General features: G+C 44.0%; 2 protein-coding genes across 7 annotated transcripts in view; both read right to left on the minus strand.

Moving 5' to 3' along the window:
* srlb (sarcalumenin b) overlaps positions 1-1,568 on the minus strand; it is a 52,880-nt gene extending 51,312 nt beyond the window's left edge. For 2 of the 3 annotated variants that reach the window (XM_080206739.1, XM_080206738.1), the window contains exon 1: positions 1,480-1,568. In XM_080206739.1, the coding sequence (XP_080062865.1) occupies positions 1,480-1,537 (58 nt within the window). In that variant the 5' untranslated portion in view covers positions 1,538-1,568. The remainder of the gene's footprint in view (positions 1-1,479) is intronic. The other variant, XM_080206740.1, reaches the window with a different exon arrangement.
* Positions 1,569-5,227: 3,659 nt separating this feature from the next.
* On the minus strand, positions 5,228-25,773 carry tfap4 (transcription factor AP-4 (activating enhancer binding protein 4)). 4 transcript variants are annotated; one of them, XM_080206741.1, is made up of 7 exons: positions 24,750-25,007; positions 19,367-19,532; positions 18,611-18,709; positions 17,576-17,746; positions 15,968-16,111; positions 15,595-15,762; positions 5,228-5,992 (listed from the first exon to the last, which is right to left on the minus strand). In XM_080206741.1, the coding sequence occupies exons 1-7, from the start codon at positions 24,890-24,892 to the stop codon at positions 5,816-5,818; spliced, it is 1,068 nt and encodes a 355-aa protein (XP_080062867.1). In that variant the 5' UTR covers positions 24,893-25,007; the 3' UTR covers positions 5,228-5,815. The 4 variants fall into 4 exon arrangements, with proteins under 4 accessions (XP_080062867.1, XP_080062869.1, XP_080062870.1 ...); XM_080206744.1 differs by lacking the exon at positions 24,750-25,007 and adding an exon at positions 25,118-25,773 and having other exon boundaries at positions 5,232-5,992; XM_080206742.1 differs by lacking the exon at positions 24,750-25,007 and adding an exon at positions 25,059-25,773 and having other exon boundaries at positions 5,233-5,992.
* Positions 25,774-26,440: the final 667 nt, after the last annotated feature.

Consider the following 26,440-nt stretch of genomic DNA (forward strand, 5'->3'; position numbering starts at 1 on the left):
GGTTCTTAATTTGATAATTCAATGCACCAATTTTACACCAATGACTTGAGCACAAAATCCAGGCTAACAGTCCCATTGTAGCACTCAGAGGGTGCTGAGGAAATGATGCACTGTCAAAGGTTGTGTTGAACGAGTGCTGCACTGTCAGAATGTCAGTGCTGAGGGAATGCTGCACTGTTGGAGATGCTGATTTTTGGATGATATGTAAACCGAGGCCCTGTCTGCCCTCTCAGGTTGACATTAAAGACCCTATTTCATTATCCTGAAGAGGAGGAGTTCTCTCCAGTGTCCTTACCAATATTTATCCATTGCCATCATCATTAGAACAGGATTATCGGCTCAGTATCATAATGTTGTTTGTGGGAACTTGCTGCATATAAATTGACTGCAGTACAAGGTCTGCACTTCAAAAATACTTTATTGGCTGTAAATAATTTTGGAACATTCTGAGATCATGAAAGTTGCTATAGAAATACAAATTTTTGTTTATTTCTGACAAGCTGGATGTGTTGTACGGTAGTCTGTCTGTGGTATCTGATGGAACCAGGCAATTGAATGAAGCAGGTGTTGGGAATTCTAACACCAACCCTATCTAGCAACTGCCAAGTAGTTTCACAGAGAAGGAAAAGGGGAATAGCTAAAAGTTGGAATTTCTAAAAGGAACGAGTCCAAACTCACCTGGGCTGGTGAAGATAGCTGTATCTCAACTGGTCAAATGGGGCACACTGGACTCTGTTGTTCAAAACATTTCAATTCTTTTGAAAAATAAAAGATGTCCTTAAATGGTCAGGAAGATGGGATAAATCTGTGTGACAGCGCACGAAGCCAACAACTGCTGCTGGCAGAGGGAGGCAATCGACCAGAGCTGGTGTCCAGTTACAAAGCCATTTCCATACTTAGTTCCTTTACACTAACCCAGAATACTCGGACATGAGCAATAGCAGAATTGCTAGATCAAATTAACCCAAGGACGCACAAGGGTAACTCAAACAATCCCCTCCCCCTTCACAAAAAAATTACATTTATATTTACTGCAGAGTATTAGAAAAAACAGCCTTTTTAAAGCTTAATTCACAATGTTCAAGAAATACAGTCAACTTAATCTTTTCATTTTCCAATTCCACAAGCTCTCCCGTCACGCTTTTGCAGCCTGGCACCATTTGTTTAAGCCGAGGGATTGGACACACAAAAAAAAACTTCTAATTCCCAAACCCTTGAGCTCAGGCTGCAATATCAAGCCAAGTTTTAAAGATTTCAGCACCCATCCTTCCTCAATGTGTTTTTCAGAACCAGTTGCTTGCTGGCAAATACTTCCAGCTGCTGTTTTTCACTGTGCTGGTTAGCCTCTGGAGCCAGACTCATTGAAGTAAATTTTAAGGTTGCCAGTTTGCGGATACTATGACACTGAGCCACAATGCAAAAAAAAGCAAGCTCGGGGAATACTGTCAATCTACCAACAAGTGAAAAAGAGGAACTTACCTGCCGTCACAAAGACGAGCAGAGAGAGGAAGATAGTGAATGAGACCAGTCCCTTCATTTTGACTGTCAGGAGCAACCTGTCAGCGAGCAGTAATATATAGGGGAGAAGGTCGGAGGTCAGAGGGTGACCTTAAAAGGACGAATCAAAGGTCAAGAGTCCAAGATGACAATTGCCATTCAGTGTGAAATCTGTGAACAGCACTGACCAACACCAGCTGTTGTTTTATGTTCTTTAAAATGTGCACAAGGCAGCGCTGGAAGGTTTGATTGTAAACGTTTATTAAAACTATCCTGCATATCTTTCAGCTTCAATTATTAGAACTCAGAAATTACACTTCCAACTGAGTACGCAACGTGGTCCATCTTTGACTTTAACAGAGATGTTATTTTAACTACCTTTAAAACAATGAACAAGGGAACTTCCTCGGAATGAGCAACTCATTTGTGCAAAATCACAATTTCCACATAATTTTGCTTGTATGAAACATTTTAATGTATTTTTGGAAAATTAAACATTTGTGACCTCGTCAGATTTTTAACTGCCTTTCAGTGTATCTTCTGTCCATCACTATATTGTAAGCTTTAATCTGCAATACAGATCTGGAAGTACAGTCCAAGTCTGATTGCTCTCTGGGGTCACTGTCAGTTCTCTTCTCTCCTTTTGTCCTTCTTTCTCAATCTTATTCCAGCACTTGGTCTCTATTTTTCTCATTCCATGTCTTCCACTGCCTCTATTTGTTTCTTTCTCTCTAACTTCATATCTCTATTGAAGATTCAGTGTGATTTATATATGGACTAATGGTTATCCCAAATTGGAATCTGAGACATGCGTGTGGGGTGCTGGCATATATATAGCATTGATGTGGAGATGTTGGTGTTGGACTTGGGTAAACACAGTAAGAAGTCTCACAACACTAGGTTAAAGTCCAACAGGTTTATTTGGCACCAAAGCATGGTACATTGGAGAGACCATGCAGACACTGTGATAACAGGTGAATGAACCCGCTCGACAATCAGCAGGCAAGAGTGTTCTCTTCCTGTTGGGGAACACTTCAGCAGCCACGGGCATTTGACCTCTGATCTTCAGGTAAGCGTCCTCCAAGGCAGCCTTCACGACAACGCAGAGTCGCTGAGCAAAAGCTGATAGCCAAGTTCCGCACACGAGGACAGCCTCAACCGGGATCTTGGGTTAATATCACAGTATCTGTAACCCCCACAACTTGCTTGGGCTTGCAAAATCTCACTAACTGTCCTGGCTGGAGACAATATGCATCTCTTTAACCTGTGCTTAACTCTCTCTCCACTCACATTGTCTGTACCTTTAAGACTTGATTACCTGCAAAGACTCGCATTCCAACCATTATTTTGTAAATTGAGTTTGTGTCTTTATATGCCCTGTTTGTGAACTGAAATCTCACCTGATAAAGGAGCAGCGCTCCAAAAACTAGTGGCTTGTGCTACCAAATAAACCTGTTGGACTCTAACCTGGTGTTTAACCCAGACTTCTTACTGTTTATATAGCATAACAAGCACCCAGAATTAAAGGAAAGAAACTCAAAGCACTGTGATGCGTTCAATAGAAAAAAATATAGTTCTTTGGTGAGCAGTAAAGTTTGATTGCTGGTCTGTGTTGAGTTATCCAATCATAGCAATTAATAGGGTTCATGGCCCCTGCATTAGGGACAGGGCAGGAAAATAAATCAGCCAGGATTGCCTCTCAGTCACATCAGGGAGGTGTGCAACGTTGAGTGAGGATTGGATGGGACTGCTGTGTGATGCTACCTGCAGTGGAAGAGCCTATCAACAATCAAAAAATAAACAATGGACATCCAATATCTATCATGCAGCATAAGTCAGCAAGAGGCAAAGTTGAAGAAAATCTTGTATTGAATTTTGCAACATCTCAGTACATAATCACCCAGCCACTCATGCCAGGACTGTTCCCAGTGGCTGGGAGTGCAGTGTATAGGGGAGTACAATTTGGGAAGAGTGTCAAAATTCATTCAAGGAAAAACTTGCCCATCTGTATTTTTTCCCCCAAATGGGTTTCAGTGAATTTTCCAGTTATTAGATTTGTATATTGTGGGAGCTTGATGACCTTTAATCCAGTCTTGCTGAGCATGTACGTGTCACACTATAAACTTCCTGCGTTCCTTTGACACCTTGTAGCTGGGCAGGCACTAGTTTTGACCATATGCTGTCTAACTGGCCAAGAATGGGGCGCCTCAGCTCCTGGTGCACACATGGCCCAAACATTCTTGTACAGCCTCAGGAGATTAATCTTCCTCTGCTGTTGCTGACACGCAGGGAAGGGACTGTCTTTCCATCGAACAGGGACACCTGCTGCTGCTGCTGGAAATGGCAGATGTATTTGCAGAGAGCAGCGGCAGAGAGGATTAGCACCACAGAAATAGCAGCGGATGCCATTATTCATCATACCCATGACACAGGATTGCCATTTTTAAAATCTAGCCCCCTCAGTGCTATTGGGCCAATCACATACTGCCACAAGCAAGCAAAGGGGCCATGTGACCTGTTGGCCTGCCTCACCCCCTCCCCCACCAAAAAAGGAGGTTGTACTGATTCTGTTAACTAACAATGGGCTGGATTTTTTATTCCATGCATTTACTCTGTCAGATTTCCTTGGATTTTTTTCTCTTCACTCCTCTGCTTCTAATCCTACTTAAAATTTAAAAGTTACATTTTCCTATTCAATTGATCTCATCCATCAGCATCTTTGTAAACTCATCTAACTATACAACCCTCCAGGATATCTGCTTTCTTCCAGCTGTGGGCTCTTACGCAACCCCAATTCCCATCATTTGTGCCCATGACTTCAGCTGACTAGGCGCCAAGTTCTGGAATTCCCTTCCTAAAGATCTCCAACTCTCTTCCCCGCTCCCCCTTCCAAGGGGAGGCAATAGCCTAGCGGTATTATCGCTGGACAATTAAACCAGAAACTCAGCTAATGTTCTGGGGACCCGGGCTAACCATGGCAAGTGATGGAATTTGAATTCAATTAAAAACAAAATCTGGAATTAAGAATCTGCTGATGACCATGAAACCATTGTCAGTTGTTGGGAATAAACCCATGTGGTTCACTAATGACCTTTAGGGAAGGAAATCTGCCGTCCTTACCTGGTCTGGCCTACATGTGACTCCAGAGCCACAGCAATGTGGTTGACTCTCAACTGCCCTTGGATAACTAGGGATGGGCAATAAATGCTGGCCACTAGTAACACCCATTCCCTCGAGTGAATAAAAATGATTCACTTTTAAAACCTAACTCTTGGTCACCTGCCTAATATCTCCTTGGGTGGCTCTGTGTCTAATTTTATCTATTAATGCTCATAGTAAGCACCATTCAACCCAGTATCACATTAAAAGTACTATTTTAGTACAGGATGTTGGTTTTATGCAGGGTATTAGGCAGTTGCCTACAGATTTGGACAACAACTATCTCTGCTCTGCTTTTTAAAATCACAGACAAACTTCAATCCTGTCCACATGGATGTAACTTTTGACAAGAGTTGAGCAATTATTCAGGAATAGAATACCAAGTGCTAACAAAAGTAAAAATGAAGAGATGCAAAACTGGTGACCGATTAATTATTTTCCTATTTTACACTATCACAAAAAGTCAAGACCACCCTAATGTCCTGAATTTGAGTGGTTTTCTGATCAACATTAATCTGATGTTTACCTACTCACATATGCTTAACACTTACTCATAGAAAACGCATGCACACAAAAAAAAACTAATTGTTTTAAAAAAAACAAAGTACAAACTTTATTTCTTTCTTTGCAAGGCAGGTGCCTTTTTTCCCCACTTTCTTAACAAAATATAATAGCTTTTCCATGAACAAACCTCATCTCAACTTAAAAAAACAGATATGGGAGAAATGGAAGGAACTAACAAACCAACTACATGAAGAACAATGTTTAAAAAAAAATCACCTACATCAGTACAAGAAGCGGGAGGGCGGCAATTACAGAAGTGGGGTCCACAGTTCACACTGGGAGGAAGTGCCCCACTGGACTGAACAAATTGGTAAGTGCTTGAAACTCCCACCCCTCCCCAAATCATTAAAAAAAAGCTAAAATGTCCTTCAGCAACACTTCAGCTACGAATTCCAAGGTAGTCATGAGCACAAGAAAGGATTTTGCAATCCCTTCTGGTATGGTCCAGATTTTTAATAGCCTTTCTCATTCCAGGCTGAGACGGTTTACAGTATTGGGAAGGTCAAAAAAGAGACCTCAACCTTTTTTTCCTTTCTCGAAATAAAAACATTGAGAACGATGTTTGGATCAATCCCGGCCTGGCACATCAGTAGTGTCATGGAAGTACTCTCTCCATGGGTTCCTTCTCCTCGCCTGGCACCATAATTTCCGTCGCTTCACTCCTCTCCCTGTCTGATTCGGTGCCTGGCCAAGCACGGCTAGGCTGGACAATGACTACTCGTCTCTGCTCCTCTTCCTGCTTCTCTTGTGTTCCTTCAATGTGCTGGATCGCCTGCGATTCAAACAGAAAAAAACTCACTGGGCATCAATCCATTGGGGACAGGTGAAGAGAGAAACACAGGGATGATTGTTTGATATGGAAAAAAATCTTAGTAAAACTTGCCAGGTTGGCTGATTAGGAAATTACCACAAGAATCTTAGTGACCCAAGGTTCAAATTGTGACTACCAAGTTAACCTGTCTTACTTGAGGTGCCACAGTTGGCATAAATGCCTATTCATTTCCCCAGCCCAGGGCAGGAATCTGCACTTGTGAAAACAGAAAATGCTGGAAATACTCAACAGGTCTGGCAGCATAAGTGGAAAGAGAAACAGAGTTAATATTTCAAGTTGAAAGCTTTTCATCAAAACTGGGAAAATTTAAATAAGTATAGTAAACTGTGTTATCCGTGCTCTACCAACCAGAACTTTCTATTAACCAGAATTTCCATACACTCCCTACAGAATAGAAGGAGGCCATTGAGTCTACACCAACGCTCCGAAAAAACATTTTACCCCCACCCTATACCCGTAACCCCATGCTTTTACCATGGCTAATCCACCTAACCTACACATTTTTGGACTGTGGAAAGAAATCAGAGGATCTGGAGGAATCCCACATAGGCGGGGAGAACATACAAACTCCATACAGTCAGCCAAGGCTGGAATCAAACCAGGTCCCTGGCTCTGATGTTCTCCTAACACAAATCATCATTTTACCAACCAAAGGCAATTATAAAGTGATACAGACCTCAAAGCTGTTTATTGTATTATTGTATGTTTTAATGAACTATTGAAGATTAGAAGCAAGAATACTATTCTTTATTTTCTGAGTACTTGAATATTAGTTTGTGCTACATATAGTGTGTTGTATTCCATCAGTAAACTGAACACTCCATTAACCAGCATTTGAGTAACCAACACCACCCATGTATACAGGACTGGTGGTGCAAGACAAAAGGGAGTAATAATGGAACAAGAGAAGAAACATAAGATGCGTGTAGAGGAGATGTGAATGGCAGAATGATGAACAACTGCCATTTGAAAAAAAATAGAAAAAAATCAAAACTAGAAAAGAAAAAGGAAACAAAATGGAGACAGATGACAATTTGGAATTGTTGGAACCCAATGTTGAGTCCAGAAGGCTATAAAGTCCCTAAAGAAAAGATCAGGTGCTTTTCCTCAAGCTTGCATTGTCCTTGATTGCAGAAGCCAAGGGTAGAGGTCAGTACGGGAGCAAGGTAAGGATAAATGGCAAGCCACAGGCAACTTACAGTCATCCTTGTGGACTGCAAAGCAGTCACCCAACCTGTATTTGATCTCCCCAGTGGACAGCTGATCACATTATAAACAGCAAATACAGTAGACAAAATTTAAAGTAATATTTATAAATTGATGTTTCATCTGAAAGAATTGTTTGGGGCCTTGAACAGCAAAGAGAGAGAAGGTAAAAGGGCAGGTGTTAGATCCATCTTCACTCACAAGGGAAGGGAGTGACTGAGGAGCAGACCTTTCGGAATGCTGAAAGGGGAAGCCAAGATGTGTTTGATGGTGATACTGAAGGTGGTAGAAAATTGAATATGGATGCTGGATATGTACAGATGATGACAAGGGAAACCCTCTTAATCTTCTGGGAGGGAGGATAAGGGGAGAGAGCAGAAGTCTGGGAAATGGAGCAGAGTCAAGGCCTTGTCAACTGCAGTGAGAGGTAAGAAAAGGGAACAAATATCAGAAGGGCTAGTGTAAGATTGTATCATCAGAATAGATGTAACAGAAATGGAGAAAGTGGGAGAATGTAGAATCCTTACAGGAAATAGATTATCAGGCTGTGTAGTCAAATTAGCTGTGGGTTAATGAATATTGGTTGATAGCCTATCTCCAGAAATGGAAAAGGGAAGTGTCAGCCATGGACCATACAAAGGCAAGAAAAGGGCAGAAACTGGAGGCAAAATTGGTAAAATTTTCTATTTGTAATGGTTATTAAGAGAAACCCCCATTCCCAATTCAAAGAGTTGTCTGCTTTCAGCCAAGAGAGACATAACAATCTCATATTCTTAGGTTGGAGGAGCGAAAACTAGCACGGCAAAGTTAGGAGGCATGGGAACAAAGTTCTGTACAAAGTTAGGAGGCATGGGAACTTATTTGAGAGCAGGATGTTACAAAGGGGAACAGAGAGAATAAATAAGTGGCTAAACTACAGCATATGCAGTTCAGTGTAGGGAAGTGTAAAGGCTTTCAGTTTGGATCTGTGAAAGACAAGTCAGAATATTTCTTAATGGTGGAGAAAAGAAAGGTGTCAGAGTACACAAATCACCAAAAGTCAATCCACAGTTACACAAATCAAAAATGGCTAATGCAATGTTGGTCTTTATCTCAAAGAGACTGAAATACAAAGGGGAAGAAGTGATGCTTCAGTTGAATCATCTCGTTTAGACCCCACGTGGAGTGCCTGCATTCAGTTCTGGGCACCACACCCAAAAAGGAATGTCTTCTTTGAGGCAAAGATGACCATGTTCATCATTTGGGTTTTTGTAGGGTTCCATTCAGTACGTAGGTGGCTGATCTGTGCCCGAACAGTTCTGCTGAAAACAGAACAGGATACTGAAACCGACTGAGTTTTGGATGAGTGGCTGGCTCATTGATTCCTCTTCTTGCATGTCTCTCTACCTGTGATTTACACTTGAAGAATGTGACGATACTGTGCCTTTAAAGAAATGTATTTGGGTCATCTTTCTTGAGCAGGATCTGTTTTAGCGGTTTGTTTTATTTTCAGTGCCATTTTGTCTGCATCCAGCAGCCCTACTGTTACTGCAGTAGCATAGTTGTCCTGGCTGCTAGAATGTTTGTTTTAATCTGGTCTGATGCTGTTTACCATTTATATAGATGATCTGGAGGAGGGAACCGAGTGCAGGGTGTCGAAATTTGCTGATGACACCAAGATTGGGGGAAAGGCAAATTGTGCGGAGGGTGTGGAGAGTCTGCAGAAGGATCTAGATAGGCTGGGCGAATGGGCCAGGAAATGGCAAATGGAATTTAATGTTGGCAAGTGTGAGGTGGTCCACTTTGGTAGGAATAATGGTAGGAAGGATTATTACTTACGTGGCGAAAAACTGCAGCAGGCGACGGTGCAGAGGGACCTCGGGGTCCTTGTGCATGAGTCGCAAAAACCCAGCTTGCAGGTGCAGCAGGTGGTCAGGAAGGCGAATGGGATGCTGGCCTTCATAGCGAGGGGGATTGAATATAAAAGTAGGGAGGTCTTGCTGCAGCTGTATAGGGCATTGGTGAGGCCGCAGCTGGAGTACTGTGTGCAGTTTTGGGCGCCGCACCTGCACAAGGATATTTTGGCCTTGGAGGGAGTGCAGAGGAGGTTTACTAGGCTGATACCGGAGTTGAGGGGATTGAGCTATGAGGAGAGGCTGAATAAACTAGGCTTGTACTCGTTAGAGTTTAGAAGAATGAGGGGAGATCTCATTGAGACGTATAAGATGATGAATGGGATGGATAGGATAGAGGTGGAGAGACTCTTCCCGCTCAAAAAAGACAGTAGGACTAGGGGGCACAGCCTCAAGATAAAGGGGAGGCGGTTTAGAACGGAGTTGAGGAGGAACTTCTTCACTCAAAGGGTGGTGAATCTCTGGAATTCTCTGCCCGTTGAAGTGGTGGAGGCTGCCTCGCTAAATATTTTTAAGAAGCGGGTTGATGGGTTCTTGATAAGAGAGGGGATTAAGGGTTATGGGGAGAGGGCGGGAAAGTGGAACTGAGCCACAACAGATCAGCCATGATCTTATTGAATGGCGGGGCAGGCTCGAAGGGCTAGATGGCCTACTCCTGCTCCTATTTCTTATGTTCTTATGTTCTGTTATTCTAGTGTTTTCTCTCGGGTTTTGCAGAGTGGGGCTTCATTAGGTTGATTAACAAGTAAGGATATGTGACTGGATGGTGCTAGACTTATACAGAAAAATCAATCCAGTTGCTGCTTGGAAGCTGCAAAGAAAAGTAGTTCTTTCTCTCTCCCAAGTCTGGAGACTGGGATCTGTCAGAGACTAGATGTATTTCTCTGAAGTTCTGCCCTTTGAGGATTATATGCTTGTCTGGAAATTGATGTATGGGAGTCAAAGAAAGGTAACTCTCCAGACAGGTTAAAAGGTTGGAAATGTAGCACCCATGTGAGTATATCTGTTTTGTGCTAATTCTGAAGAGGGTTTTATATCTTTGAGGATACTGCTTACAATGGAACTGTAAAGATGGATAGCTGTTAGGAATTATACTTTGTCACGTTTAAGTATTTTAATTGGTAAAAGATATGCTAATTCTTTCTATGATATTCTAACTGTCTTAAATAAAGTTTGTTTTAATAAAAGTTTCCTAGTGGGTCAATTGAGTCATACCTGGAACAAAACATGTTATGCTCGCCCTAATTCAAAAACATCTAGGCTAACTTCATAATATACCTCGGAGTTTCTGATCTAGTCCCTAACAAGAAAGCCACACCAACTTGCATCAGGTGCAGTGATCCTGATGAGCTTTTCCAAGGACTTTATGTTAATATCAAAACTCCTAAATGAAGCCTCCATTCAGCATGGCTTTGTAGCGCTTTCTTTCATTATCACAAGAGTCCACCCTAGACTCAACTATCCATTGAAGATTCGCTTTGGTATCAATGTTGGTATCAATGGGTGCTATTCTGATTGGCGGTTGGTAACTAGTGGAGTGCCGCAGGGATCGGTGCTGGGGCCTCAGCTATTTACCATTTATATAGATGATCTGGAGGAGGGGGCTGAGTGTAGGGTGACGAAATTTGCTGATGACACAAAGATAAGTGAAAAAGCAAATTGTGCGGAGGGTGTGGAAAGTCTGCAGAGGGATCTAGATAGGCTGAGTGAGTGGGCGAGGACCTGGCAGATGGAGTACAATGTTGGCAAGTGTGAGGTTATCCACCTTGGCAGGAACAATAGTAGGAGGGATTACTATTTAAAGGGCGAAAAGCTGCAGCATGCTACGGTGCAGAGGGACCTGGGGGTCCTTGTGCATGAGTCGCAAAAACCCAGTCTGCAGGTGCAGCAGGTGATCAAGAAGGCGAATGGGATGCTGGCCTTTATAGCAAGGGGGATAGAATATAAAAGCAGGGAGGTCTTGCTGCAACTGTACAGGGCATTGGTGAGGCCGCAGCTGGAGTACTGTGTACAGTTTTGGTCGCCGCACTTGCACAAGGATATTTTGGCCCTGGAGGGAGTGCAGAGGAGGTTCACTAGGCTGATACCGGAGATGAGGGGGTTGGACTGTGAAGAGAGACTAAATAGACTGGGGTCTGTACTCGTTGGAGTTTAGAAGGATGAGGGGGGATCTTATAGAGACGTGTAAGATAATGAAAGGGATGGATAGGATAGAGGTAGAGAGATTCTTCCCGCTCAGAAAGGACAACAGGACTAGAGGGCACAGCCTCAAGATAAGGGGGAGGCAGTTTAGAACGAAGTTGAGGACGAACTTCTTCACTCAAAGGGTGGTGAATCTCTGGAATTCTCTGCCCGTTGAAGTGGTGGAGGCAACCTCGCTAAATATATTTAAGACACGGGTAGGTAGGTTTTTGGTAGGCAAGGGAATTAAGGATTGTGGGGAGAAAGCGGGAAAGTGGAACTGAGCCACTTCAGATCAGCCATGATCTTATTGAATGGTGGGGCAGGCTCGAAGGGCTAGATGGCCTACTCCTGCTCCTACTTCTTCTGTTCTTACTTTGGAGGTGTTAAGCATTATGGCTACATGACCAGCCCAAGTCAGTTGTGATTATCTCAAAAAGGTTTGGATGCTTGGGATGCCAGCTCAGGTGACCACTTCAAAGTTTGAATTTTTTTCCTGCCATCTAATCCTCAGATGCTTCCAAGGCAGCTCAAGTGATGATGGTTGACTTTCTTGGCATGGCGCTGGTACGCAGTCCACTTCTCACATACATAGAACAGAGTGGGCAGGACGATTAAACTCTATAGTCTTTGTTTGATGGGCAGATTAAGTCCTCTTCATCCCCTGACTGATATTCAAAGTCTACCAAAAGCTACACTTGCTTTGGCAATTCTTGGATGTCTTTTGTCATCAATATAGACATCCCGAGACAGTGTGCTGGTGAAATAAATGAACTTATTCACAGCTAATAGGTTCTGGTCATGAGCTGAAATTCTGGGTTCAAGGGAACAGGCTGGTACAGTACTTTTAGTTTCCATCATTCTGATCACAAGACCACATGCAGTGGAGAACAATTCCAGTTCTGAAACAGCAGCTAGTGCAGTCATTGACAGACAAGAAACCTCAAAGCAAGTCTTTGGTGTCCTCAGTCTTTGTCTGCAGTCAGCTCAGATTGAGCAGCAGATGCGAGGATTAGCATCATGGAAGGGATCAGAAAGCATGGCGAGAAAAGCACCATGTTTTGGTGAAGAGGATGAATATAGCACAACTGGCATGACAAAAAGGCCATGAACGTAGCTCAATCCATCACACAAACCAGCCTCCCATCCATTGACTCTGTCTATACTTCCCACTGCCTTGGCAAAGCAGCCAGCATAATTAAGGATCCCACACATCCTGGGCATTCTCTCTTCCACTTTCTTCCGTCAGGAAAAAGATACAAAAGTCTGAAGTCATGTACCAACTGACTCAAGAAGAGCTTCTTCCCTGCTGCTGTCAACACTTTTGAATGGATTTACCTTGCATTAAGTTGATCTTTCTCTACACCCTAGCTATGACTGTAACACTACATTCTGCACTCTCTCGTTTCCTTCTTTATGAACAACATGCTTTGTATAGCACACAAAAAACAATATTTTTCACTGTATACTAATACATGTGACAATAATAAATCAAATCAAATCCGCTCTATTTAACTCCATTAATTACTGAGAATGGGTCAGAAGAATCACCATCATCCAGGCTACACATGAGTATGCCATCATGGAACTGCTGAACCATTGAGATGAATTTTCCAGGGGAGCCAAATTTCTCTATGAGTTTCAAAAATGTTTGTGGGCACAGTGGTTAGCGCTGCTGCCTCACAGTGCCAGGGACCCAGGTTCAATTCCCAGCTTGGATCACTGTCTGTGTGAAATTTGCACATTTTTCTATGTGTCTCCTCCGAGTGTTCTGGTTTCCTCCATAGTCCAAAGATGTGCAGGTTGGATGGATTGGCCATGCTTCTTAGTGTCAGGGGGTCTAGCTACGCTAAATGCTAGGGATTATGGGAATAGGGTCTGAGTGGGTTTGTGGTCAGTGCAGGCCCAATAGGACAAATGTCCTCTTTCTGCACTGTAGGATTCTCTGATTCTAACGGTCTTGATCAAACATGGTTTAGAGGTCCATGTTGTTCTTGGCAAATTTCCTGGAGTCATCTAACAGTAAACACCACATCAGTGGTTCCTCAACCGTTTCTGAAACCATACTGATTCTCTGGCAGCAGATCCTGCTCGAGGTGTTGCACTAACTCAATCAAAATAATTCTGGCAAAGATTTTGGAAAGAAGTGAGATTCCTCTGAGATGGTCACAAGGTTAGCAAGTTCCTTTCTGCTTGTACTGCTTGACATGGGATGTACCTTTGGACTCTTGTGAGATGGTTCCTTGTTCCCATATAGACTTAAAGAATTCAGTGAGATTCCTGATCAGGTGTTGACCTTCTGCCTTGTAGGCCTCAGCTGGGACAACAACATCAGTGCCTGGAATTTTGACACTGGAAAGAGGTTCGATTTTGGTTATTGTTTCTAACAGTGTGGGAGGATAATCAGGAGAGAAGTTGATGGCAACCTATGGCAACTTGTTTATTGTTTCTTCATGATGGTCGAAGGCCAAATGAGGATTTAGTTCAAGTAATTAGCTCGGGCAGCAAGGTGGCACAGTGGTTAGCATTGCTGTCTCATAGCGCCAGAGTTCAATTCCAGCCTCGGGTGACTGTGTGGAGTTTGCACATTCTCCCCATATCTGCATGTTTCCTCTGGGTGCTCCGGTTTCCTCCCAAAGTCCAGGTCAGGTTGATTAGGGTCAATTTAACATGCCCAGTGTCAGGGGGATGAGCAGGGTAAATGCATAGAGTTATGAGAATACTGCCCAGGTGGGATTGTGGTTGGTACAGACTCAATGGGCCGACAGCCTCTTCTGTACTGTAGGGATTCTATGATAACCTGCCCAATTTTGCAGAATTTAGGCTTTTTCTGTGAGCAGTGTTGACCCATTGGCACCAAGAATTGCTGATAAACTAGTAGATTGGGGCCAATGGAAGTAGAATCTAAAAGAAGAGATCTCGCTGTTTAAGGTGAGTTAAGTTAGTCTTGAAGGGTGCATTGCAAATCTGTCAAAACGACACTGAAGCTTGGAGGTTTAAAGGACAGTTTAGAAGGTTGAGGTGTGACCTGATTAAAGTGCAAGACAGTTAAAGAGAAACTTTTCCTCTGGTAGGCAAGCCAGATCAAGAGGCATAATCTTAAAATTTAGAGCCATGTCATTCAGGAATGAAATCAGGAAGGACACTTTTAGAGAGAGTACTGGAAATCTGAAATTCTCCACATGGCTGTGAATGTTGGGGGTCAACTGGAGATTTCAAGACTAAGATTGTTTTCTTGATGTTGAATAAAGGGATATGGATCAGAGGTGATTAAATGTTAAGTGCTAAGCTACAGATCGTTCATGATCTAACTAAATGGCAGAACAGGTCTAATGGGGTGAATGGCCTCTTCCTGTTACATAAGAACATAAGAAATAGGAGGAGTAGGCCATCTAGCCCTTCGAGCCTGCCCCGCCATTCAGTAAGATCATGGCTGATCTGAAGTGGATCAGTTCCACTTTTCCGCTTTCTCCCTATAATCCTTAACTCCCTTGTCCGTCAAAAACCTATCTACCTGTGTCTTAAATATATTTAGCGAGGTAGCCTCCACCACTTCAACAGGCAGAGAATTCCAGAGATTCACCACCCTTTGAGTGAAGCAGTTCCTCCTCAACTCCGATCTAAACTGTCCCCGCCCTTATCTTGAGGCTGTGCCCTCTAGTCCTGCTGTCCTTTCTAAGCGGGAAGAATCTCTCTACCTCTATCCTATCCATCTCTTTCATTATTTTGTACGTCTCTATAAGATCCCCCCTCATCCTTCTAAACTCCAACGAGTACAGACCCAGTCTATTTAGTCTCTCTTCATAGTCCAACCCCCTCATCTCCAGTATCAGCCTAGTGAACCTCCTCTGCACTCCCTCCAAGGCCAAAATATCCTTGCGCAAATGCGGCAACCAAAACTGTACACAGTACTCCAGCTGCGGCCTCACCAGTACCCTGTACAGTTGCAGCAAGACCTCCCTGCTTTTATATTCTATCCCCCTCACTATAAAGATATAGCATACCATTTGCCTTCTTGATCACCTGCTGCACCTGCAGACTGGGTTTTTGTGACTCGTGCACAAGGACCCCCAGGTCCCTCTGCACCGTAGCATGCTGCAGCTTTTCGCCCTCTAAATGGTAATCCCTCCTACTATTATTTCTGCCAAAGTGAATAACCTCACACTTGCTAACATTATACTCCAGAACTGTTCCTAAGTTCCTAAAATCTAGAGGGCTGCTGGAAGCCCTGGGGAGTTGTGGCCTTCAGGGGAACAGCCTTACCTGCACAATGGTGTCTAGGTTCTGTCTTGATGTAGTGGAGGGGCTATTGATGACTGAGGATGGTCCCATTGTTACCACGGTGACTTGGTGTGAAGCCGGTGGGGGTGGAGTCTGCACTATGACAGTGGGATGGTGGGTTGACGCTGGGAAGACATGTGCTGGCAGAAGCTAAAAGATAACCAGAGAGGGGGAAAAAAAAGTTATTACAACAAGTTAACCTGTGTTGCTCACTAACTTCTTACAAGAGCCCACTGTTGACACTGGCTGAAGCCTCAAACAATTGTGTTCTGATTCTAAGAGAGGCATCACCCTTATGTGATAACAAATTGATGTTATTGCATGCAGTTTGAGCACTGGGGTGGCAAGTGCTGACCTGTGTCATAAGATGGGGCTCGGGCTCATGCTGCTCCTCCTGTTGAAGGATCTTGGGCTGCTCCTGGTGCCGTTGCTGCAGCTGTACTTGTTGCGCAATAGCCTTTAGTTTTTCAGGGTAAATGTGGGCGTCCAGCGAGCGAACCTGACAATAGATGCACCTCATCAGTTTGTGAGGGACAGTGGAGAGCTTTCTGGAGATCAAATTAAAATAGGCTCTGGAAAAAGCATGGCCTCCTATCCACTGGGCTCCTGTTTCACATGCAATGCTGAGTCTGGCTGGAAGTACCTGCTGCACTACTGCCCCTCCCCACCACTCCTAACACGGCTCCTAGATGCCCTAAAATACTTTGCCCAAGTCACAACCCTGTGCCTAATCATTGTCTTTGTGCCATTTAAGAATACAATAGTATAGTGACAATGTAGGAATCCAGAGGCCCAAAATAATGATCTTGTAACATGAATTGAAACTTCACCAAGGCAACTGGGGAATTTCTATTCAGTTCATTAAATAAATCTGGAACAAAAAGCTAGTATCAGAAGCAGTCACAATGTCACAATGAAACTACCAATTATCGTAAAAACCCATCTAGTTCACTGACTTCCTTCTGAGGAGGAATTCAGTCATCCTTATCTGGTCTACAAGTAACTCTAGTTCCACAGCAATAAGGTTGACTTTTGAAATGGCCCAGTAAGTCACTCAGTTATAATCAAGAAGGCAGTTCATAAAACCCCTACATTGTGGAAAAGGACTGTTCGACCCATCGAGTGTGCACCAGCTCACTGACAGAGCACCTTACCCTGACCCACCCCTTGCCCTAGCCCTGTAACCTCACACATTTACCCTGCTAATTCCCCAAACCCACACATTTTGGGAGACTAAGGGAGAATCTAGCATGACTAATCCATCTAACTTGCACATCTGTGGACTGTGGGAGGAAATGCACGCCACCACGAGGATAAAGTGCAAACTCAACACGGACAGTCACCCAAGGCTGGAATTGAACCCACGTCCCTGGCACTGTCAGGCAGCAGTGCTAACCACTGTGCCACCCTTCTTGTGAGCAAAAATCCTTGCTCTGCCACTGGTGCCCATCTTCATGAATGGATGGGATAAAAGGACTATGTTTTATTTATTCATGGGATATGGGCGTCGTTAGCTAGGCTAGCATTCATTTCCATCCCTAATTGCCCTCGAGAAGGTGGCAATGAAATGCCTTCTTGAACAGTTGCAGTCATTAGGTGTAGATACATCCACAGTGTTGTTAGGGAAGGAGATCCGGTATTTTGACCTGGCAACAGTGAAGGAACGAAGACATATTTCCAAGTCAGGGTGGTGGGAGGCTTGGAGGGGAACGTCCAGGTGGTGGCATCGCAACCAAACTCCTCACCTAACATCCACACACAGACAGATTTCAGAGTAGCTCCCCAGATAGCATTCAAGCACAGAGGTCATGTTCCCTTTCTCTTTCATCTGGGTGCTAAAGGTTAATGTGATCAACTGACTCAGCCCCAAGATCAAATCTGGTTCCTTCGGCTGTGCATGCCTTAGTACTGCACCTGGTGCTGTCTTCATCTGTGAACATGCATCAAAGCAAACACCACCAACCTGTTCCTCCAGCATCATCCTGACTGAACGCTCCTTGTCCAACTGCTGTCGCAATTCAATCATTTCCCGCTTTAGGTCATCCAGCTTCTCATCTTCCCAGACATCAGGGGAGCCAATGCCTTCATCTTTATCCTCTGCACGTCTCCGCTTTGGGGAGGAACCACTGTACTCCTGGAAGGCAAAGCTCAGTTAAACGCAATGACAGCTAATCCAAGTATAATCACAATGCATTTTAGATGATACATTAGGCAATTTCTCCCTGTGTCTTAACCAATATTTGTCACTCGATCAACATAACAGAAAACATGTATCTCACTGCTGTTTGTGAGACATTGCTATGTTTAAATTGGCTATTGTATTTCTTCATACTCAGTCCTTAAATGCAATCATTGTTAAACACCCAGATAGAATATAATTGCTCATATGTGCCTGACAACACCCCAGTCAAGATCAATTGATATTCATTGCTATTAAGGGATATGAAGCGAAGACAGAAAAATTGAGTTGGAGAATAGACCAGCCACAATCCAACTGAATGGTGGAGCAGGCTCAAGAGTTGAATAGCCTCCTCCTGTATCTCTGTAAAGCATTCACTTCAAGGATCATTCACTATTCAAACAGGGACATTAAAGTTATGGTCAACTATTATTGTTGTACCTGCCAATGTCAGAGGACTATTGATGTGGTAGCCAGTTAAGCAGTCCCATATTGATGGGCATACCTGTTTTAAAAATGGCAATGGCTTGTACTATCCCCTCCTTCCCAGCTACTATCCTCTGCCCGCCACCTGTTGTCCACAGGGGGCACACGTCTTCCTTAAAAGAGGCTTCTTTGAAAAGTGCAGAGTGCAACTCACTACCACCAACATGAGTTACAAGACCGTAACAAAACTGTACAGTCCCCACATCGACCTAAACACTATATTCGTTCAATCTGCCAAGGCTGCACCCAGCAATGTCCCAGAAAAACAGGCAGCTGCCACTGGCCATTACCCACACCAGCCCTTACCCCACCAATTCCAGGCACTCTGCCCACCTGAATAAAACGCTTCAACTGAGAGTTCTGTTGAAGTAGTCGGGTTTTCTCTTGCTCGAGTGAAAAGATATATTCTGCTGTTTGCTGCAAAATGGCTGCCTGTGAGGAAGAGAAATAACAGGTGCATGAATTGGGCCTCTCCAACCAGGGTAATATTTAACCACTGAAATGAAATTATCTCCTTCAACTGGAGAAAAATGCATCATGAGGGAAGCTGATTATTGGGACGTTCTCCAATTTTGCATTTGTTCAACAGATACAGTAGAACTCCATCATTAGCAGCATTGGAAGACTTTCCTCTATCACCCAATTGGACACATTTAATCTCTTACGCTGAAACAGATTGTCCAATTCAACATGATCAACAAATTAATATCATGGCAAAGCAGTATTGCTTTCCAGTCCTTTTGTTTCGGTAAGAGACACACAACAGCTATTCTCAATGTATGCGACAAACGATTGAAAGGGATTTGCAATGCCCCTTCTGGAGTGTTTGGAAAATGTACCTTTTCAATGTTTGAATCAGTGTATTTTTTTGCTGCATTTATATTTGATATAAAAGTGCTTGCAACTTAACTTGGTGTATTTGAACGATAAACTACTTCAAATTATCAAAAAGAAATAGTTAAAACAAGCCCTCTGCCCCCACTCCTTCCTATTCCAAGTGCTGTAACCCTCTCTCCAATTCGGAGTGGTTTTGTCTAAGCACCTCATTCCCCACTGGAAACTGTACAAATGGACCAATTGAACCCTAACCTTGCTGAGTTTCTCGCCATCAGTGTGTGGTATCAGTGTTTTCAGGGACTGGAACCCAGCGTTGATGCTTTGCATTCGGCGTCGCTCATTGCTGTTGGCAATTTCTCTCCGTATCCTCCTCTCCTGGTCTCTCTGAGACTCTTGGGTCAGTGGGATATTAGCCAAGCTGAAATACAATATAAGACAATCATAACTTTATCCCTCCCACTCACTTCCTAACAATTTCTCTTGCAGGACTTCATCTGAATGACCATTATTCAATTGCAAAAACATTTTTGTGGCCTATTTGACTCCACTGGCATGGTGGTCATGTCCAATCCCATTCTCACCTGCTACTAACCATCTACTCAACAGCTTCAATCAGGGCTTACTGGTACGTGACAGATTCCCCATTCCACAACACGAGACAATGAATCCAATTTGAGTGACATAATCTGCTATATCAAAAAGCCTGCTGGTCTGAACCTCTTTAGGCAATTAACACAGGTTCCCACGTCTTTTCACACTAAGTCTACCACACAAATATCTGCAAAAGGCAATACTTTTTCAGTAATCAAAATGGAACCATACTAGCAAGTAAGATCCAGAGGTCTTACATAGTTAAACAGACAGAACTTTGCCCACATTTTTGTATCTCCATTATTTTCTGTGCCTACATCGATAATAAAAGTTGCCAGATAGGTTGTAATGACTGCTTCCTGCCAATTGTGTTGTAGCACAAGGGAGTGCAGTCACAGTGAGACACATTTTACATTTTTCACCAGAAATGTAAAACAGGAATTTACAAAGGAAACTATCAACAGGAAGTACATACAGATGCAAAATTTCAATTATGTTGATTTTTTTAAATGCAAAAAGGAATGTTAAAAGAAAGCAAAATTGTTCATGCAGCCTGCTTCAGAATTTCAACGATAGATTAACAAGTCATTTTCAATTGTAGAACTTCTTAACTCAATAATTAGTAAACATTCTCTCACTCTAGTCAATTCCAGCTGCTGTGAGGTAGCATTATTCTGGATCCCTGAAATACAAGTCCAGTATTATCACTGTTAGGGACAAGTTAGCTCAATTGGCTAGATGGCTACTGTGCAGTTCCAAATAACATCAATGTGGTTTGGTTCCTGTTCCAGCTGAGGTAGACTTGGAGCCTCCTCCTCACTGAGGATGGAAGGTAGTAACAAAATCTGTCAAGAAAATGGCTCAAGATGAAGCTTCAGCAGACAATGAGTCAAGGGACCTGCTTTTGGGCACAGCACACCACTCACTCATTAACATTAACACTATGGTATCATCGTTACCCTCAATTACAAGGATAGATTGGAGAAACAGGTGCTGTTACTTTTTATGAGAGAAGAAAGTTTAGAGGAGATTTAATAGGGGCATTTAAAATCATAAGGGTCCAGACAGGGTAGAAAGGGAGAAACTAGTGAGGTGAGAGTGACTGCCTTTAACATAAGGACATCATTTGACTAAGTGTGGCGGCTAGGTCCCAAGTAAAAGTGAAGCCAATGAGAATCAGGGAAAACTGAAGTGTTGTAGTCATACCTAGCATGAAGGATGATAGTTGCAGGTGTTGAACGTTTATCATCTCAGCCCCAGGACGTTGTTGCAGGATTTCCTCAGAGTAATGTCCTGGAACCACCATCTTTAGCTGTTTCATTCATGACCTTCCCTTCATCATAAGGTCAGAAGTGAAGATGCTCAGTAATATATGCACAATGTTCAACACATTCACGGCTCCTCAGATACTGAAGCAGCCATGACTATTTGCAGCAGGACCTGGACAACATTCAGGCTTGGGCTGACAAGTAACATTCATGTTATACAAGCACCAGGCAATCACCATCTCCAACAAGAGCGAATCTAACCATCTGCCCTTGAAATTCAGTGGTATTATTGTCACTAAATCTTCCATTATCAACATTGTACAGGTTACCATTGACCAGAAATGGAACTGAACCAGCCATTGCAATATTGTGACTGCATGAACATGTCAGTGGTTGGGAATTCTGCAACTTGTAACTTCCCCAAGCCTGCCCATCATCTGCAAGGCACAAGTCAGGAGTGTGAAAGAATACTCTCCATTTACCTGGATGGGTGAGTTCCAACAACACTCAAGACAACACCATCCATGACAAAGCAGTCCACTTGATTGACATCCCATCTGCTACCTTCAATATTTAGTCCTTCCACCACTGATGCACAGTGGTAGCAATGTGTACCATCTAATGACTTCTTCAACAGCACCTTCCAAACCCACAACCTCCAGCACTCAGAACAGCAGCAGATACATGGGAACACCACCACTTGCAACTTCTCCAATCCACACACAGACGTACTTTGGAACCAAATGACTATTCTTTCACTGTCACTGGGTGAAAATCCTGGAACTCCCTAACAGCAGTGTGGGTGCAATGGTTCAAGGAAGTGGCTCACCACCAACTTCTCAAGGGCAATGAGGGATGGACAACAAGTGTTGGCCTAGCCAGTGACACCGACCTCCCATGAAGAGGATTTTTTTAAACTTTCCATGGAAAGATAGAGAAACAGAGAACATCAATTTGAGATCACTGGCAACCTGTGAATTTTCTTTTTTTACACAGCAAATGATTAGAATCTGGAATGGAGTGCCTTATGTCTAGTAGAGGCAGATTCAATCAAAGCTTTCAAAAAAGAGAATTGGATAATTATTTGAAATAAAACATGCAGGGCTATAGGGCTAAAGTGCCAGACACTGGTACTAGCTGAGTAGCTCTCTCAAACACCTAATGGCTGCTCTCTGTGGAATAACCATTCCATGATATGCACCAATGTGTTGGTATTATCAAGTCGTGTCTGACAAATTTACTGGAGTTCTATGAGGATGTGTCTAGGGCGGTGGATAGAGGAGAGCCGGTGGATGTGGTCTTTCTTGATTTTCAGAAGGCGTTTGACAAGGTACCTCACAAGAGGTTATTGCAGAAGGTCAGGGGGCATGGAGTTGGGGGTAGGGTGTTAGCGTGGATAGAGGACTGGTTGTCAAATAGGAGGCAGAGAGTGGGGGTCAATGGGTGCTATTCGGATTGCCGGATGGTGATTAGTGGAGTGCCCCAGGGGTCGGTGCTGGGGCCTCAGCTATTTACCATTTATATAGATGATCTGGAGGAGGGAACCGAGTGTAGGGTGTCGAAATTTGCTGATGACACCAAAATTGGTGGAAAGGCAAATTGTGCGGAGGGTGGGGAGCGTCTACAGAAGGATCTAGATAGGCTGGGCGAATGGGCCAGGAAATGGCAAATGGAATTTAATGTTGGCAAGTGCGAGGTGGTCCACTTTGGTAGGAATAATGGTAGGAAGGATTATTACTTACGTGGAGAAACACTGCAGCAGGTGACGGTGCAGAGGGACCTCGGGGTCCTTGTGCATGAGTCGCAAAAACCCAGCTTGCAGGTGCAGCAGGTGGTCAGGAAGGCGAATGGGATGCTGGCCTTCATCGCGAGGGGGATTGAATATAAAAGTAGGGAGGTCTTGCTGCGGCTGTATAGGGCATTGGTGAGGCCACAGCTGGAGTACTGTGTGCAGTTTTGGGCGCCGTACTTACGCAAGGATATTTTGGCCTTGGAGGGAGTGCAGAGGAGGTTTACTAGGCTGATACCGGAGTTGAGGGGGTTGAGCTATGAGGAGAGGCTGAATAAACTAGGCTTGTACTCGTTAGAGTTTAGAAGAATGAGGGGAGATCTCATTGAGACGTATAAGATGATGAATGGGGTGGATAGGATAGAGGTGGAGAGACTCTTGCCACTCAGAAAGGACAGTAGGACTAGGGGGCACAGCCTCAAGATAAAGGGGGGGGGGGCGGTTTAGAACGGAGTTGAGGAGGAACTTCTTCACTCAAAGGGTGGTGAATCTCTGGAATTCTCTGCCCGTTGAAGTGGTGGAGGCTACCTCGCTAAATATTTTTAAGACGCGGGTTGATGGGTTTTTGATAAGAGAGGGGATTAAGGGTTATGGGGAGAGGGTGGGAATGTGGAACTGAGCCACGACAGATCAGCCATGATCTTATTGAATGGCGGGGCAGGCTCGAAGGGCTAGTTGACCTACTCCTGCTCCTACTTCTTATGTTCTTATGTAACATGTCAGCAATGAACAGAAGTTTCACCATTAATAAAGAGTGTAGATATATACTATAGAAAAATATCTATATAAATAACTTCCATGGTGCCCATTCTCAAGAGTTCAGTGAACACATTTCACACTATCCCATCAAACACTCCTGAGGCAGGTACAGAATCAAATAATTCTCGGTCTACTACAGCACATCTTTAGTATAGCTCCTTTTTATATTGTGGTGTGCACTTGATAACGCTTGTGAATTTATGGGGGGGGGGCTTAACGCGTATGTGAGGGGGTTGATATAGAGGGAAAAAGAGAGAAGGCTTACGTGAACTAGCATTGATCAATTGAGTCAAATAGCCCGTTGCTCTGTTGTAGATTCAGGATGATCAGGTATCAACGGTTGTGAGACCAAATGTGTAAATGCTGGTCCCCAGATGAGATTACATTAATAAGTCCAGTAACCTGCATTGACTGTGAACAATCCGTTCCCAATATATTCAACAATGCGAACAGAAAATGTTGCAAATACATATATAGCATTTACATCACAGGACTGTTCAGCCCAATAGATCCGTGCTCCACACACAGTAGATCTCGCAGCATCTGTGGTGACAGAAAGAGCTTCAGGTCGGTGACCTGATGAAAAGTCATTGACCTGAAACTACCTCAGTTTCTCTCTCCTCGGATACTGAACAGGACTGGCAGTATTTCCGACATTATCTGTTTTTATTTTAAGATTTCCAACATCCATATATTTTGCTTTTGTCCTGGTAAAATCAAACGTATTTTAAAAAGGACTCGATTTTAGAATAATTTATATAGGCGTTGCGTGGAGGTCAGATTGAGCTGGATGGCTTTGGTTTTGGGGCAAGGTGGGGTATCCTTTCTGCAGCGTGACACTACAACTCCCAGAGTTCCGAGCAGCCAAGATGGACTACAGCTCCCACGCTGCCCCACGCCCGCTACCTCCAGCTGGGCTGCAGAGGAACAGGCAGGCCCGAAGCTCCGCACAGCCCCAACACTAGCTGCAGAAGGTGGAGGGGAGAAAGATGAGTTGATCAGTGCTTCGCGTCGCCCCGGAAGAACCGGCAGAGGGAATCTTTAGACATTTTTTTTTAAAAATCCGACCCGATGGCCCGCAAATTACACCCGGAAAGTAACCGCTGGACCCACGTGCGCCCCTGGGGCGAGAGGAGGGGGAATTGTTTGGACTCCGATCGAGAGGAGAGTGAGAGAAGGATCGGTGACCGGGAAGTGGGCATATCAGCTCCCCCACAACCCCCTTTACCTAGTTCGGGCAGCGTGGATGCAGCGCTTCCCACGTGGGTGTGTTTGGAACCTCCGAGTGTATCCATTCCGTTTTGGAACGTTGCCCTGGAGCCGCCGCGTTCCAAACCCCGAATCCACGTGGAACCCTTCCTGCAGCCCCATCACTCAGCAACAACACCGCATCCCCCACCTCTCTGTCTCTCCTCCTCCTCCTGGGGCTCTGCAAGCTCCTCCATGCAGACAGCAGATGGAGCCTTGCTTGTTAGTAGCAAAAGAAAAATGATATATATATATCCATATTTATAAATGGGGAGAGAAAAGTACACACCTACAGAGACCTCCTATCACTTCTTTCTCACTCTTCCTGAATTCCTGGAATGACGGTACCTTTTGAGTCGGCACCACGAAATATTCCATGTCTTGCACCTGGAGAAAAGAATTGTCCAGAAATAATAATTGTGTTAAATAAAAGGCTGGCTGAGTGCAGGTTCAGTATGTGTGTTTCCAGCTGATCGCTCTATCAGATGGTTGTAAATGGCGGGAAACAGCTGGTGCTTTCGCAGCACCGCCGCCTCCTTCCGCCGGGACCGGGATTGCATGTAAACAAAGGACTATTCCCCGGTCCTCGCCAAGCTCCCGGACAGACTGCAGCCAGGTTACCGGTTCGCTTCTCAAAAAGGGGCTTCGTCGCAAAGTGGGAAGAGGGGCACACTTGGGGTGAAATGGGAAAAGAGGAAATGGACAATGATCAGTTAGCGAAGGGGTATGTTTCTGCATACGCCACTACGTGTGTGTGTGGGGTGAAGCGGCTCATCAGCTGACGGGCTGGCAAAAGCTGAGAGGAAAAGCAACAGCTTCTGTGACATTGGAGCAGCTGAGAACACAGAGAGGCGCAAATACAATCCCACCCGCCCACTTACTCCGACTCTGCTTTAAAGAGACACATTCTTTTGCATATTTAAAGCAACATTCGGCATTAAAAAGTACTGCGGAGAAAGCGTCGATCGTAGTAAGAGGGGAAGGAACTGCTGGGGATTTCCGTGAAGTGCAACAAGCTGGAGGATCTCAATATTAAAATACCATCTGGTTAATATTTTGTACCCCCACTCTAATGTAGCACAGCAGAAAACAATGTTCTGAATGTTCTTGTTTTGTCTGAAAGGGGTGGGATTTTGTTGTACCCAGACAGAGTCTACCCACCACAAAGAAATAATTGCTTAAGGTATTTAAACACAGAATAATCTGCCCGCCAATTCAGGTGACCAGAAGTTTCATTCCCTTGTTTCCTCTCACTCAGGCATTTCACAGTCGGAAGTCAGTTGGATTTTTTTGTTGCTTTGAAGATCATAAGAGTCCCTTCCTTGTTCAGGTACTGAAACAAATGACCAAATATCCCCAGAACCGCCACCGCCCCCCCCCCCCCCCCCCACTCAGCAACTACACATTTGGGGGTGATAGAAATCACTGTCATGTATACAGCAACTTGCTGATATGATTGCAGATCTTTGTTACAACAAAAACTTACATTTATACAGTGCCTTTAACGTCCCCGAGATGCATTACAGAAATGTTGGAGGGCAACATTTGACACAGAGATACTTAACGTGATATTAGGCCAGATGACCAAAATTATTCTCAGAAGTAACTTCCAAGGAGTGCCGGAAAGGAGGAAAGAGAGGAAGGAATTCCAGAATTTGAGACGGTCTGAAT

The sequence above is a fragment of the Carcharhinus amblyrhynchos genome, chromosome 18, assembly GCF_965287045.1.
Source record: "Carcharhinus amblyrhynchos chromosome 18, sCarAmb.v2.hapA, whole genome shotgun sequence".
Classification (NCBI taxonomy): domain Eukaryota; kingdom Metazoa; phylum Chordata; class Chondrichthyes; order Carcharhiniformes; family Carcharhinidae; genus Carcharhinus; species Carcharhinus amblyrhynchos.